Here is a 15,890-nt window from a genome sequence, read left to right as displayed (position 1 = left end):
ATTAATTATTGGGGTATTTTAGAAGGGTGTTACATTAGTGGTATCAGAGCATAGTCGGTCGAGTCGAGTCGTAATTATTCTGTTTCCCTGTATGTGATAGGTGTTGTGTAACCCTATCAGTACTTATTGTTTTAGCTTGTTGGATTAACTCAGAATAGAGATGGCTGGAAGAGGTAGAGACGATGCTGCGATTGCTGAGGCTCTGGGTATGCTAGCTGGAGTACTTGGAGGGAATCCGAATGTTGTGGGATTGGGAGCTGCTCGTCAACTGAGTGAGTTCCAGAAGAACAATCCTCCAATGTTCAAGGGAGCATACGATCCAGATGGTGCTCAGAAGTGGTTGAAGGAGATCGAGAGGATCTTCCGAGTGACTGAGTGTGCCGATAACCAGAAGGTCAGGTTCGGTACGCATATGCTGTCAGAGGAAGCAGATGATTGGTGGGTTGCTGCCCGCACTGAGTTGGAAGCTGCTGGGAGTGCTGAGATCACTTGGGCGGTGTTCAGAGAGAGATTCCTGAGGAAGTACTTTCCAGAGGATGTCAGAGGAAAGAAAGAGATAGAGTTCTTAGAATTGAAGTAGGGCAACTGGTCTGTTACTGAGTATGTTGCTAAGTTCACAGAGCTGTCGAAGTATTACATTCCTATAATGAGGCTACTGGGGAATTTTCAAAATGTGTGAAGTTTGAGAACGGGTTACGTCCCGAGATCAAGCAGGCTATTGGGTATCAGCGGATTAGAGTGTTTTCTGACTTGGTTGACTGTTGCAGGATTTTTGAACAGGATACCAAGGCCAGAGCGGAGAGCTATCAGCAGAGGGTTGATAGGAAAGGCAAGAATCAGAATGATTGTAGGAAGTCGTATGCAGCTGGCAAAGGTTTCCAGAGACAGAGTGGGATGAAGAGACCTAGTGGGGGAGACTCCAGTGCCCCTGCTAAGTGTTACAGATGTGGTCAGGCTGGACATCGTATCCATGAGTGTACCAGTACTGAGAAGAAGTGTTTCAAGTGTGGCAAAGGTGGTCACTTGGATGTAGAGTGCCGGTTGAAGACTATGACTTGTTTCAACTGTGGAGAGTTGGGTCATATCAGTCCACAGTGTCCTAAGCCGAAGAAAGAGAACCAGTCGGGAGGCAAGGTCTTTGCTTTATCGGGTTCTGAGACTTCTACAGATGATCGTTTGATCCGAGGTACATGTTATATTAATGGCTTTCCTCTTGTAGCTATTATTGACACAGGTGCGACTCATTCCTTTATATCTTTGGATTGTGCTGTGAAACTTAAATTAGAGATATCTAAGATGCATGGGAGTATGGTGATTGATACTCCTGCGAAGGGTTCAGTGACTACTACTTCAGTTTGTTTAAATTGCCCTTTGAGTATTTTTGGTAGAGACTTTGGGATTGACCTCGTGTGTCTTCCACTAGTGCAGATTGATGTTATCCTGGGTATGAACTGGTTGGTGTTTAACCGAGTTTATATCAACTGTTTTGATAAGACTGTGATCTTTCCTGAGATTGAGGAAGGAAAGAGTTTGTTTCTATCAGCAAGGCAGGTGAATGAGGCAGTAGCAGATGGGGCAGAGTTGTTTATGCTGTTAGCGACTTTGGAGGCTAAAGATAAACTGGTGATTTGCGATCTAGCCGTGGTGTGTGATTTTCCTGATGTGTTTCCTGAAGAAGTGAATGAATTACCGCCAGAGCGTGAAGTTGAGTTCTCGATTGATTTGGTACCTGGTACTAGGCCGATATCGATGGCTCCGTACCGTATGTCTGCTGTTGAGTTAATTGAATTGAAGAGTCAGTTGGAAGATCTGTTGGATAAGAAATTTATTCGTCCGAGTGTGTCATCATGGGGCGCACCAGTGTTATTGGTTAAGAAGAAAGAAGGTACTATGAGGTTGTGTGTGGACTACAGGCAACTGAATAAAGTGACGATCAAGAATCGGTATCCTTTGTCGAGGATTGATGATTTGATGGATCAGTTGGTTGGTGCGAGTGTGTTCAGCAAAATAGATTTGAGATCGGGGTATCATCAGATACGTGTGAAAACTGAGGATATTCAGAAGACTGCTTTCAGAACAAGGTATGGACATTATGAGTATTCTGTAATGCCTTTTGGTGTGACTAATGCGCCTGGGGTATTTATGGAGTATATGAATAGGATTTTCCATCCGTACCTAGACAAGTTTGTTGTGGTGTTTATTGACGATATTTTGGTGTATTCGAAATCTGAAGAAGAGCATGCTGAACATTTGAGAGTGGTTTTAGGAGTTCTACGAGAAAAGAAGTTATTTGCTAAACTGTCCAAGTGTGAATTTTGGTTAGAAGAGGTTAGTTTTCTTGGTCATGTGGTTTCAAGAGGTGGTGTTGCTATTGATCCTTCTAAGATAGAAGCGGTATCTAAGTGGGAAGCTCCGAAGTCAGTTTCCGAGATAAGGAGTTTTCTTGGACTTGCAGGTTATTATAGGAAATTCATTGAGGGATTTTCTAAGTTGGCGTTACCGTTGACGATGTTGACTAGAAAGGGGCAAGCGTTTGTTTGGGACTCAAAATGTGAAGAAGGTTTCCAAGAGTTAAAGAGAAGGTTAACTACTGCTCCTATTCTGATATTACCAAGTCCGTCGGAACCATTTGAGGTTTACTGTGATGCTTCATTGTTGGGTTTGGGTGGTGTTTTAATGCAGAATAAGCAGGTTGTAGCTTATGCTTCGAGACAACTGAAGGTTCATGAGAGGAACTATCCGACACACGATTTAGAGTTGGCAGCTGTGGTATTTGTTCTGAAGTTATGGAGGCATTACTTGTACGGGTCAAGATTTGAGGTTTTCAGTGACCATAAAAGTTTAAAGTATTTGTTTGATCAGAAAGAGCTGAATATGAGACAGAGGAGATGGTTAGAGTTTCTGAAGGATTATGAATTTGGTTTGAATTATCATCCGGGTAAAGCAAATGTAGTGGCTGATGCATTGAGTCGGAAATCATTGCATATGTCTATGTTAATGGTTAAGGAATTGGATTTAATTGAGCAGTTTAGAGACTTGAGTTTGGTGTGTGAGAGTACTCACAATAGTGTTAAATTGGGAATGTTGAAGTTAACAAGTGGTATTCTGGATGAGATTAGAGAGGGTCAGAAATCCGATGTGCTTTTGGTTGATAAGTTGACTCTAGTGAATCAAGGTCAAGGTGGTGAATTCAGAGTTGATGAGAATGGTGTTTTGAAATTTGGTAATCGGGTGTGTATTCCGGATGTTACCGAACTTAAGAAGAGTATTCTTGAGGAAGGACATCGTAGTGGCCTGAGTATTCATCCTGGGGCTACGAAGATGTATCATGATTTGAAAAAGTTATTTTGGTGGCCGGGAATGAAAAGAGAAATTGTGAGTTTTGTTTATTCTTGTTTGACTTGTCGGAAGTCAAAGATTGAGCATCAGAAGCCGTCTGGACTAATGCAACCGTTGGCTATTCCAGAGTGGAAGTGGGATAGTATCAGTATGGATTTTGTTTCTGGGTTACCGAGGACAATTAAGAATTTTGAAGCTATTTGGGTGATTGTTGACAGATTGACAAAATCGGCTCACTTCATTCCGATCAGAATGGATTATCCGTTAGAGAGATTAGCTGAGTTGTATATTGAGAAAATTGTAAGTTTGCATGGCATTCCGTCGAGTATTGTTTCGGACAGAGATCCTAGATTTACATCGAAGTTCTGGGAAGGTTTGCAGAGGGCTTTGGGAACTAAGCTGAGATTGAGTTCTGCATATCATCCGCAGACTGATGGTCAGACTGAGAGGACGATTCAGTCACTGGAGGATATTTTGAGGGCTTGTGTTTTGGAAAAGGGAGGTGCTTGGGATTGTTATTTACCTTTGATTGAGTTTACCTACAACAATAGTTTTCATTCGAGCATTGGTATGGCACCGTTTGAAGCTTTGTATGGTAGGAGATGTCGGACACCTTTATGTTGGTATGAGTCTGGTGAGAGTGTTGTGGTTGGACCGGAGATTGTTCAACAAACTACGGAAAAGATTAAGATGATTCAGGAGAAGATGAGGATTGCTCAGAGTCGTCAGAAGAGTTATCACGACAAGAGGAGGAAGTCACTTGAGTTTCAAGAGGGAGATCATGTGTTTCTTCGTGTTACTCCGATAACTGGGGTTGGTCGAGCTTTGAAGTCGAAGAAGTTGACACCTCGATTTATTGGTCCTTATCAGATTTTGGAGAGGATAGGGGAGGTAGCCTATCGTATCGCTTTACCGCCGTCACTTGCGAATTTGCATGAGGTTTTTCATGTGTCTCAGTTGAGGAGGTACATTCCTGATCCGTCGCATGTGGTCCAACTAGATGATGTACAGGTGAGAGATAACCTGACTGTTGAAACATCACCTATGAGGATCGAGGATCGAGAGTTGAAGCAGTTGCGGGGTAAAGAGATTGCTTTGGTAAAGGTAGCTTGGGGAGGACCAGCAGGTGGCAATGTGACTTGGGAACTTGAGAGTCAGATGAAGGAGTCTTATCCAGAGTTATTCGCTTGAGGTATGTTTTCGAGGACGAAAACTCTTTTAGTGGGGGAGAGTTGTAACACCCCGATAAAATATGATAATTATTTAATTTAAGTTTAATAGTATATTATGATGATAATATGAATGAGAGGGTATTATTTTTCAAAATAAAAGATAAACCATTCATATATATTATTATTAGTATATTTATTAATTTAATTAAATAATTGGAATATTATTGGATTATTATTATTGGAATAATAAAGTTGGAATTGGAACGATTTTTGGAATCAGTAAAGAGTCCCATTTAGCAAAAAGGGTTTTTATACGTGAAAACAGAGAACACGTAATACTTGGGAGAAAAGAGAAGAAACTGAGAAAGGGGAGAAGAAGAGGCTAGGGCTCAAGAGGAGAATTCACGATTGTTGAAGGTCAAAGAATCAATTGCTAGGAACTCAGGTAAGGGGGGTTTATCGTCGTTTAATGGGTATTATGGGTTAACATGTAATGGGTAGTAATAAGCCATTGATTGACTCTAATTAGGTTTTGAGAAATACCCTTGAATTGTGATGAATGAATTACGTTAAAACTGTGAATGAACCTATATTTGGATGAGTCGTAGTTTTCTGGACGTGTAGCTTTTTACGGAATCGAAATCGGAGGTCCGGAAGTCCTCCAACGGCGAAAGATGCGGGTAATTCTGCATTCTGTTTGTGTTAGCGCAGGAACAACTTTCTGTCTTGCGTTAACCGGTTAACCCAGGGCGTTAACCGGTTAACACTGTTATGATAATTAAAAAAATTAAATTCTGTCTTGCGTTAACCGGTTAACCCAGGGTGTTAACCGGTTAACACTGTTAAAAATTGCCAAGAAGCGCATTCTGTTTTGCGTTAACCGATTAACCCAGGGCGTTAACCGGTTAACACTGTTTGAAAAGTGAAAAATTGATATTTAAATGTTGTGCAGTTTTGGTCGTTTCAGTTGAGTGATGTAATTTAGCTGATGTATGATATAGTAGGGATCATTTCCCGTTGTTTTGAGAAGTATAGGTATTAGTAGAGTGTGCTAATACTGTGATTTATTATTTGGCATGACATGATATGATTTTGTGATAAATATGCTGATGATGTATGATGGTATGCATAATGCTGTGAATATATCTATTATGTATGCAATTGTGGATGGACTGTTTATGGCTTAGAGTGTGAGCATATGTCCATTGTGGATTGTCGTTGATGTTTGCATGCTAGGTGATTTAGCGTGCATAGCATAGCCTTTATGGTGGTAGCTAATTCCCATGGTGAGGAATTAGTGAGTGAGTCACTAGGTCTCAAATGAGTGGGACTAGTGAGCTTGGTAGCCGTATCTGGGTTTGATCGGTGAGGTTGAACTATGTGTTCACGAATAGTCGGTACCGCATGCATGGATGTCTCATTTCATAATGTATGTATGGCGTATAATATGAATGGATGTATTCCAATATTATACGTGTGTTTTGTGTTTGTGTTGAGTATGATTATGAGTTGATGTTGTCGTTGCTGAATGTGTGATATGATTAGGGTGATGAATGTGTTAATTTACTTAGCATTACATGATATTTTATAATGCTTATTATATCGATTGAGGAACTCACCCTTACAACTATGTTTCAAGTAACGAGCAGTGATTGAGTAGACGCTAGTGCTTGGAGTCTAGTGTAGTTCCTTAGTGGGTCATGCTCTGGTATATGTAACATCGGGACGGGATGTTTTACTTTGTTTTCATTTTTGGTTGTTGAACAATTTTACATGTAATGTGTTACATGGTTTGCATGTTGTTAGATTTCTATCCGCTGCGAATTGTGCAATGTTTTATTTTGATTAATAAATGAGCATGACCAGTTATTTTGGTGAATGGTGTGAAGTGTCAAGTGTGACACCCTGAAATTGCATATCTACTCTGATTCATATTTTGTTGTTTTAATTAATTATTGGGGTATTTTAGAAGGGTGTTACAGCTTGTACTTGAAGCAATCCAAGTACACTAGAGACTTACTCAAAAGATTCAACTTTGAAAAAGTCACTGCTTGTCCAACACCAATGGTAAGTGGTAGACAATTTACCATTGAGGGGGAACCAATGAAAGATGCAACTCTATTCAGACAAGCCATGGGAGCACTGCAGTACTTAACCAACACAAGACCTGACATAGCCTTCTCTGTCAACAAATTGAGTCAGTACATGAGTTCTCCTACAATGGAATATTGGCAAGGTATAAAAAGAATATTCAGATATATTCAAGGCACCATTGATCACTGTCTACATATTAAACCATCAACTAATCTAGACATCACAGGGTTTTCAGATGCAAATTGGGCAACAAGCATAGATGATAGAAAATCAATTGCAGGGCACTGTGTTTTTCTTGGTGAAACTCTAGTATCTTGGTCTTCAAGGAAGCAAAAGGTAGTGTCAAGATCATCAACTGAGTCAGAATATAGAGCATTGGCAGACTTGGCAACTGAAATTACGTGGACATGCTCACTAATGCAAGAGTTAAAATTTCCCTAATTAAGAAATCCTATTATGTGGTGTGACAATCTAAGTGTTAAAGCTCTTGCTTCCAATCCAGTGATGCATGCTAGAACTAAACACATTGAAATCGATGTGTACTACATCAAAGACAAAGTGCTACAAAATGAAGTCACAATTGCTTATGTACCCTCAGCAGACCAAGTTGCAGATTGCCTCACCAAAGCTCTCACTCACTCAAGGTTCAATCTGTTAAGAGACAAACTTGGAGTAATTACATCACCCTCAAGTTTGAGGGGGTGTTAGACAAGTCACTTAATACTGTCTTGACAGTAATTAACCACAAATCATATGGAATTAGAATATTTGATTTTGTCTTCATTAGTTTCCTTATTGGTAGCTTGTACATTAAGTTCCCTTGATTCTTGGATCATGAATGATCCTCTCTCTCTTGTATATGTACTGTAACTTGTAATGAGAATAATAACTCTTCAAATCATTCTATTTGTATTTCTAACTAAATACACCCGAATCTCACCAGAGTTTGTCAACCACTTAATTTTGGTCATTGTCTCGTTTGAATCCGTCGAGCGCCTCTGCCGCACAGATCTATCACCACCATCATGGATCGCGTTTTAGATCCTAAACCCGCCACAAGCACCACCGCTCGCTGTTGAATCGACCACCGTGAACCTCCGCACACGCAGTTCCGACGATCTCCACACCCGACGACCCTCGCCACGAGCACCTCCGCTCGCCCTTGAATCGACCTCCGTGAAACCTCTGAAGTCCGACGTGTAAACCGACCAAAGCAGTCGCGACTCGCACCTTTTCCGTCATTGGAGATTTCAGCTTCTGCTCTGTTTTCATGCTTCAATTTATGTTTGAACTAAGTATTAGAATGGATGATAGAAAGTTTGACTTTTTTTGCAATAGTGTGATTTTAAAGATTGAAAAAAAGAAGAGAAAGAAAAAGGGAATGAACGAAGCATGAGAGGTGGGAGTGGGGTCTTTGCTCTATTTTGGTTTTTCTTCAATCGCCACTTGTACAAATCTAGGTGGAAGTAGTATCGATGTGAGGATTGTTGGCGGATGAACTTGGTCCCTCCTCGCCATGGCCTTGCATCATTTGTTTTATCATTATTAATTTTTATGAGATTTAGGTTTAGGATTCCTAGACCATGGGGCTTATCTAATTTCTTTCACACCCCTTGTTTTAAATGAATTCATACCCATAGTTGGTTTTACTTCATGTATATATTTTTTAATTACAAGTTTAATTGGAAAGTAGGATTAATCATGGATTAATTAATTAATTAAATTAGGACAATTAGGTTTTGATTAGAATTTTATAGGCCTTGGTCTAATTTTTCATGTTCAACTCTAATAAAAAAATATTGAAAAAAAATTATCATTTAAAAATAGTGACTATTTTCTTTGTTCTAGAGTTTGTATAAGTTAAATCATATAATATTTTAGTTTTGAACAAGATTTTAGAATGGTAGAATCGAACTCAGATCATAACCATCAAAAACATTGATGTAGTGCCACCAGACCACTACATAAACATTAAATATGTATTTAATAAATAACCTATATAATAAGTATTTAATGTATTTTTAATATTTAAGACCCCCAAATTTTTGAGGCCCTGTGCGGTGGCACACCTCGCACACCCACAGGGCCGGCCGTATATATATATATATATATATATATATATATATATATATATATATATATATATATATATATATATATATATATATATATATATATATATATATATTGTTTCCCTCGCCAATTATGTATATAAACTCTTGTAATTTTGTTAATAAAGTTAAGTTGTTTTATAAATCTTCCACGCATATTATCCTTGAATCATAATTATATTATAGTATCACTAACATAATAATTCTTTCTTTTTACAAAAAAAGATACAAATTAGGAATTAGAGTTGCGTCCCAAACACATCACATTCATTCAATAAAAATTCTACAGTTACATCTCTTTCATTGGTCTTTTGAATTAGGATTCTTTTTGCATATTTTCTCTAACTTCTCTAAATTAGGGCTTGTCTTCTTCTCCTTTTTCTTCTTCCTCGAGTTATTTCTCAATGGAAAATCCAACACACACCGATACCTCATCCATAACCAACAACAACATCATAAATCCATCGTCTCCCTGTAATCCAGCCATAGACTCGACAAACCTCTACTACATTCATCCATCGTAGAACCCATGTGTGGTTCTCGTCTCTCCTCCCTTGAATAAAAATAATTATGATTCTTGGAGTTGTAAAATGAGAAGGGATCTCCTCAACAAAAAAAGTTGTAGTTTATCAATGGTAAGATCCCCATCCCACCTAAAATTGATAATTTGTTCCACATTTCAGAAATATACAACAACATTGTTCTCTCTTGGAACGTTTTAAGGATGACAATGGGCAGGTTTTAGGCAGGGTACTACAGTACCCATTCCCATACCCACGATTTAAAAAAATTCCCGTACCCGAGCTCATACCTGCTTTGACGCCAAAGGTAGCACTTGTACCTATGCCCTATGGGTATATAAGTATCCATATTTGTACCCATTATCAGCATTCCGACTAAATATAAATAGATGAATTATAAAATATCATATCATTTTATGTTTTTAAAAATATTAAAAAAAATTCAAAAAATTTATTGTTGAAATAAACGAACACTTATATTAAATACGTAATAGTTTAATATTGATATACCTTTTAAAATTGATAGACGTACATTTTTATATAATAATATAAATTAAAATATATAAATATATATTAAAATACATAAATATTATTGTACGGGTATGGGGAGAGGTGGGTACCAAGATGCTCATATCCGCACCCATACCCGCTTATTTTTGTGGGTAATTACCCGAGCCTGTGCCCGTACCCATTTTTGTGGGTTTTTACCCTACCCATTATGGATAATTTTGCAGGTGCCCATTGGGGATGAGTCAAATTAACATCCCTAGAACGTTGTGTCCTTATCTCCAAAAATTACTTAAAGTATTGTATACTTCAACAATGTCATAACTTTAGACTGAATTGCACAATTGATTCTCAAAAGGGGATCATTTCTGATTATTTTACCTTTTTCAATAGATCCATTCAATGAAACAGGATTGAAAACCGATAAAATCCTACTTCAAGGAACTCAAGACTATTTGAGAAGATCTTGAACTTCTTCAATCTCTTTTTGCATGCATTTATGGAGCTCGCACCAAAATCAAGCAATAACAAGATACCAAACATTCCATATGTTTCCTTAAAGGTCTGAATGACACCTACAACATCAGCAAATCCCAAATGTTGACGATGGAACCTTTACTCAATGTTAACAAGGTTTTTTCATCTATTTTACAACAAAAAAAAAGATATTTCAAGGCTCTCTACGCCTCGATTCTTCCAAATCCTTTTTTACCAATTCCAACAATAACAACAATCTGGCTATATTTCAGCAAAAATAAATTCGGGTAAGAGGAAAGATTTCACCTTCCAATAGAAGTTGTTTCAATAACAAGATTTATTACTTCTATGGAAAATAATGGCTTTGTCATAACCCAAAAATTACCCATCATTTTTCCTAAAAAAAAAAAAAAAAAAAAAAAAAAAAAAAAAAAAAAAGAAAAAAAAAGAAAAAAATTTTTTTTAATTAATTAATTAAATAATTAAAATAAATAAATAAATAAAATATAACAAATTATTTTGGACTTGGGTCTCCCTCATTCCAAGCCCATTACCCACGAAATTAGTCTATAAATACTGAAGTTTCAGTAGGGGGAGTGACACTTGGAGAGACTTGGAGTTTACACTGGGAGATTCACTGGAGAAAGAAGGAAGAGAAGCAAAACACTCTGAGGTTTCCTTGGAACAAAACCTTGAGGAAAAAGAAAGAAAGAGAACAGAGAAGGACGGATAGAAACTTTGGCATAGGAACCCTGCCTACCGGAGAATTCAGAGTAAAGAAACCCTGAAGGCAGCCCATCTGCACCGAAGCCATCGCCGTCCAATTCCCGCTGCCTAACTTATTCCGATACTACAAGTGGTCAATCCCTTCAACCTTGAATTGGCAAACAGGTTTTGCGTATCTCTATTGTTTATACTTTCAATTGGCCATATCTACATATATAATGCATCATGATTAAATGTTGATATATAATTTGCTTTCGTATGGGAATTTAAATATGCCTGAATATCCTGAATGTTTGATCATGTTATTCCTGTGATAAAATGCCATAAAATTCAAAGTTCCTAACGTGGGGCTGTTTTCAAATTCAAAATCCGTGGCCGCTCGCTAGCACCTCGCTAGGCGAGCCTGGGGCGAGTATTCGTCTGGCCTTCGCTAGGCAAGGCAGAGGCGAACGAGACAGTAGCTGACTTTTCTATTCTGTTTTTTTTATCATAGCCATGCATTATTCATCCTATCCTATTTATTATTGTGATATTTCTCCGGTGTAATCTTCGATTGCACCCTGATTTGGTGTTCTGACATTTTTCTTTTTTTTGAGTTTCGTAAAGGTTCACATATCCCAGGAAAAGGTTATTGGCTAGGTATTCCACTTTATTTGTGGGATACCCTTGTGGAGTTTCACCCTAAATTAATTTTTTAATGTATTAATTTCTAATGTATTAATTTTTTAATATATTATTTTTAATAATTTTAATGTGGAGTTTCATCCTAATTATATAATTAATTGTAAAACTTTGCCTTTGAATAAGTGATCTTGGACCTCTCTTTGTTGCCTTACGATTACGATATTACGGTCATGTCCCGCGAACGTGGGGATACCCTTAGCAAAGACCCTTCGGTTAAATCATCATAAAATAAATTATAGTCCCGCGGATGTTGCCTTCGAATATACAACTTTGTCCCTCGATGACCCTCCGATGTTGCCTACGGTTAAATGATGATAGTCCCTTCGAATGCTAAGGTATCCTCATAACTGTTGCCTTCAATGACCAATCGATGACCCTACGATGACCCTTTTACATCCAAAGGATAAAACTAATTATTTCTCAATAATAAGGACAGTTTTACCCTCATAAGGATAGGAAATGCTCATAAAGACCTTGGGTCGGTATAACTCTTAATTGTTGGCTCACAATCTAAAAACAATTTTCACACCTCACACCTTTCAAAATATCCTTAGAAAATCACCACTTGGTATATATTCATACTAGAATCATTACCGAGTTATATTTTTCTAAACAATTTTCAAAAACTAAACGAGATAACTACTTTGTATATATTCATACAAGAATCATTACAAAGTTAAATTCTCTTTTCAAAACAATTTTTCTAAACAATTCACAAACACTTTTTTTTTTAAAAATAATATAAGTGATCGAGCAATTAAGAGCCCATGGATAACCATGGATACAAAGGGTGCTAACACCTTCCCTTTGTATAATGTACCTCCCGAACCCAAAATCTAAATTAAGGTCTTTCCTGTTCTTTTCCACCTTTCCTTATTGGATAAAAGAAAAGTCGGTGGCGACTCTTGCTAACCGCGACATTGCGATAAAAAACACAAAAAGTCCAGTTCACCGTATGACAGAACTGGCGACTCTGCTGGGGAATAACTTTAAATATTTAAAAAGAGAGGTTACCTTAAAAACAAGATCACTTATTCAATTTGTCTGATTTATTTTTAAGGGATTGCTTGGGTATGTTATGCTTGAGTGAAAGATCCTACACCCGGATCTAGTGTACCTTAGGTAAGTAGCAAGAGATCATCGCGACTGTCCGGCGTATACTGGAATGGTCAAAATGATGGCTACGGTTAATGTGGCACTTTGGATGTCCTGATGTTCCTCATGTTAGTTGAGGAAATATTTGGCATTCGCGTGGTGTCATAAAAGCATTAACCAGACCTTTAGAACCCTAATTGACTCATCCTGGCCATTAGAAAGTAGTGAGATAACTGGCTTCGGTTCCGACTGGAGTTGGTTGAGACTCGATACTACACTCTTTGAGATTGGACTTTAGGGAAGCTTCGGTCAACCACTTGGTGTTGCACTGAAGTGGACTTAAGGAAAGGTCAATGATTTGAGATCCTTCTAGAACCCGGTTACTATTCTAAGACAGGTTGAACCAACCAAACTTCAGTGGGGAGGGTATTTACCTATGGAACTCACGCAAGCCTTAAAACCTAGGAATGATTGTTGTGTGACTTGCTTGTGCTTGTTATTTATCTAACAACATAACATCATAACATCATAACATCATGGCATTGTACTAACCATTTCAAGGATTTAGGGATTTAACTCTGCTAAAAAAAACAAAAACAAAAGCAAAAACAAAAGAGAAAAGAAAAAAAAAAGCTCTTTTTGTTAGTTTATGCAAAGTTAAATCCCGAAAGTCCTTGAAAACATTTCATACATTGCATCGCATAACAGGTATTCTAAAGGATCAGTGTTCTCACGATTTTCCCTATCAAACAGATTCCAACAGATTCCAGCAGATTCAAACAGATTGAACAATGGCTCTCGAACAAACTGTCAAAGATCTCCAGGCCCAGAATGCTCAATTCCAGGAAATGATGCTGAGCTTATCTAAGGGGCAGGAAGAACTGAAAGCTCTTTTGATGGAGAAGAAGAAGGACCAGAAACCTGTGGGTTACATCAACCCGGGGAGAAGGCTTAAGGGACAGGTTACAGGAGTCAAGATTAGAATTCCGAAGGATTCAGAAGAAGAGACCGAGAATGATTCGGAAGATGAGAATCCTAATCTCGTCAATTCTGAGGACGACGATGAAGATTATGAACATGAACAGTACTCTCCGAAGGATGATAAGTACAAGTTGCTGGAAGAACGTATGCTAGCTATGGAGGGGCAGAAAGTGCCCGGTCTGGATTTCGAAAACTTGGGTCTGGTCTCTGATGTGGTCATTCCCCGCAAATTCAAGGTTCCCATTTTCACTAAGTATGATGGTGCCTCTTGTCCTCAGACGCATCTAAGGGCTTATGTGAGAAAGATTCAGTCGCACACTACTGATAAGAAACTGTGGATCCATTTCTTCCAAGAGAGTCTGTCTGGCACACAGTTAGAGTGGTATTATCAGCTTGAGAGCTCTAACATCCGCACATGGACTGATTTAGCAACAGCTTTCTACAAGCACTACCAGTATAATTCTGAGTTAGCGCCTACTCGGCTACAGCTACAAAATATGACTATGGGCTCTAAAGAAAGTTTCAAAGAATATGCTCAAAAGTGGAGAGATTTGGCTGGCAGAGTCAAACCCCCTATGACTGATCGAGAGTTAGTGGACATGTTCATGGGTACACTGACTGGCCCATTCTACAGCCATCTACTGGGAAGTTCCTCGTCAGGTTTCACTGAACTTATCTTGACAGGTGAACGGGTTGAAAGCGGCATTCGAAGTGGAAAGATACAGGCAGCTACTTCTGCAAGCACCAAAAAGTCCTATCAGGGAAAGAGTGAATCAAATGCTGTGTACAGTGAGAGGAAGCATAACAAGAAGAATCGTGACCATACTGTTGGGGCAGTTACAATTGCCGCACCGCCATCTCAGAACTTCCAACACAGACAAGACAGGTCGAGAAGACAGTTTACCAAGATCAATATGACTTTAACCCAAGCACTGTAGAGTATGTTAAAGGCCAATTTGATTACCCTCAGAGGCCCTCCGGCAAATCCCAACACTACTTCTCCTCGTTATAATCCCAACGCCAGGTGTGCCTATCACTCCGATAGCCCCGGGCATGATACGAATGATTGCTGGTTGTTGAAGAACAAGATTCAGGATATGATCGACGCTGGAGAAATTGAATTTGATCCTCCGGCGACCCCCAATGTCATCACAGCACCTATGCCTAATCATGACCAGAATGTTAATGTTGTGGACGACAATTCTCACGTTACTGACGTTGCTGATTTAGCATCTCCTCTCCTGATCGTTAAGAAGAATTTATTGCAAGCTGGTTTATTTCCAGGTTGTGCTGAAGATTGCGATCTCTGTGTACTCCGACCCAATGATTGTTTGAAGTTGAAGAACGGCATTCAACGGCTGATGGATGATCGTACAATTCTATTTGAAAGGGTTCCTAAGGTGGACAACTCTATTGAAGAGGTATCTGTGATTGCTAGGTCCAAAGCTCCAGTGAAGATTACCGCTACTAGAGTGCCTGTGAAGATTACCGCTGAGCCCAAAGGGGCTCCCCTGATTATTACCGCACCTGGCCCCGTGCCATATTCCTCCAGCAAAGCTATTCCGTGGAACTATGGAGGCGACGTTTACATCCATGGCATAAAGCAAGTTGGTAGTTCTGCTAATCCTAATGATATTGTGGGGACTAGTAAAGTTACTCGAAGTGGAAGGATCTACTCCCCAGAAATCTCACCTCCCGCTCCCGAAATTCGAGGAAAAAGACCAGTCAATCCTCCTCAGTCAGAGACATCGGTCGAAGTTACTTCTGAAGATGTTGCCAAACAGGAAATGGAAGAGATGCTGAAAATCATCCGTAAGAGCGATTTTGATGTAGTGGAACAATTGGGGCATACTCCGTCTAAAATCTCAATGTTGTCCTGGTTATTATCCTCTGAATCCCATGCCAATGCATTGATGAAATTCTTGAAGACCGCTCATGTGCCTCAAGAAACATCTGTCGATCAATTCGAACATTATGTTGCTAATTTGACTGTTGACAATGGCCTAGGCTTTTCCGATGCTGACCTGACGCCAGCAGGAAAGAATCACAATAAAGCTCTGCATATCTCCATCGAGTGTGAGGGGATCACCCTGGCTCACGTGTTGATCGACAACGGCTCTTCCTTGAATGTGCTCCCGAAAGCTGTACTCGATAAATTTGACTACAAAGGCATTGAACTGAAA

At 38.9% G+C, this 15,890-nt stretch overlaps 1 protein-coding gene across 1 annotated transcript; it reads left to right on the top strand.

The window, feature by feature from the left end:
• The first annotated feature begins 6,575 nt into the window (after positions 1-6,575).
• Positions 6,576-7,046, top strand: LOC127095386 (uncharacterized mitochondrial protein AtMg00810-like). Its single transcript, XM_051034087.1, has one exon. The coding sequence runs from the start codon at positions 6,576-6,578 to the stop codon at positions 7,044-7,046; it is 471 nt and encodes a 156-aa protein (XP_050890044.1).
• Positions 7,047-15,890: the final 8,844 nt, after the last annotated feature.

Source organism: Lathyrus oleraceus, chromosome 1 (assembly GCF_024323335.1).
Source record: "Lathyrus oleraceus cultivar Zhongwan6 chromosome 1, CAAS_Psat_ZW6_1.0, whole genome shotgun sequence".
NCBI classification, from domain to species: domain Eukaryota; kingdom Viridiplantae; phylum Streptophyta; class Magnoliopsida; order Fabales; family Fabaceae; genus Lathyrus; species Lathyrus oleraceus.
Note: the sequence above shows the minus strand (reverse complement) of the source record. Positions and strands in the feature narration are given on the sequence as shown.

Bases quoted from the DNA above. Each gene is read 5' to 3' on its own strand.
- LOC127095386 (XM_051034087.1), top strand. From the start codon at position 6,576: ATGGTAAGTGGTAGACAATTTACCATTGAGGGGGAACCAATGAAAGAT.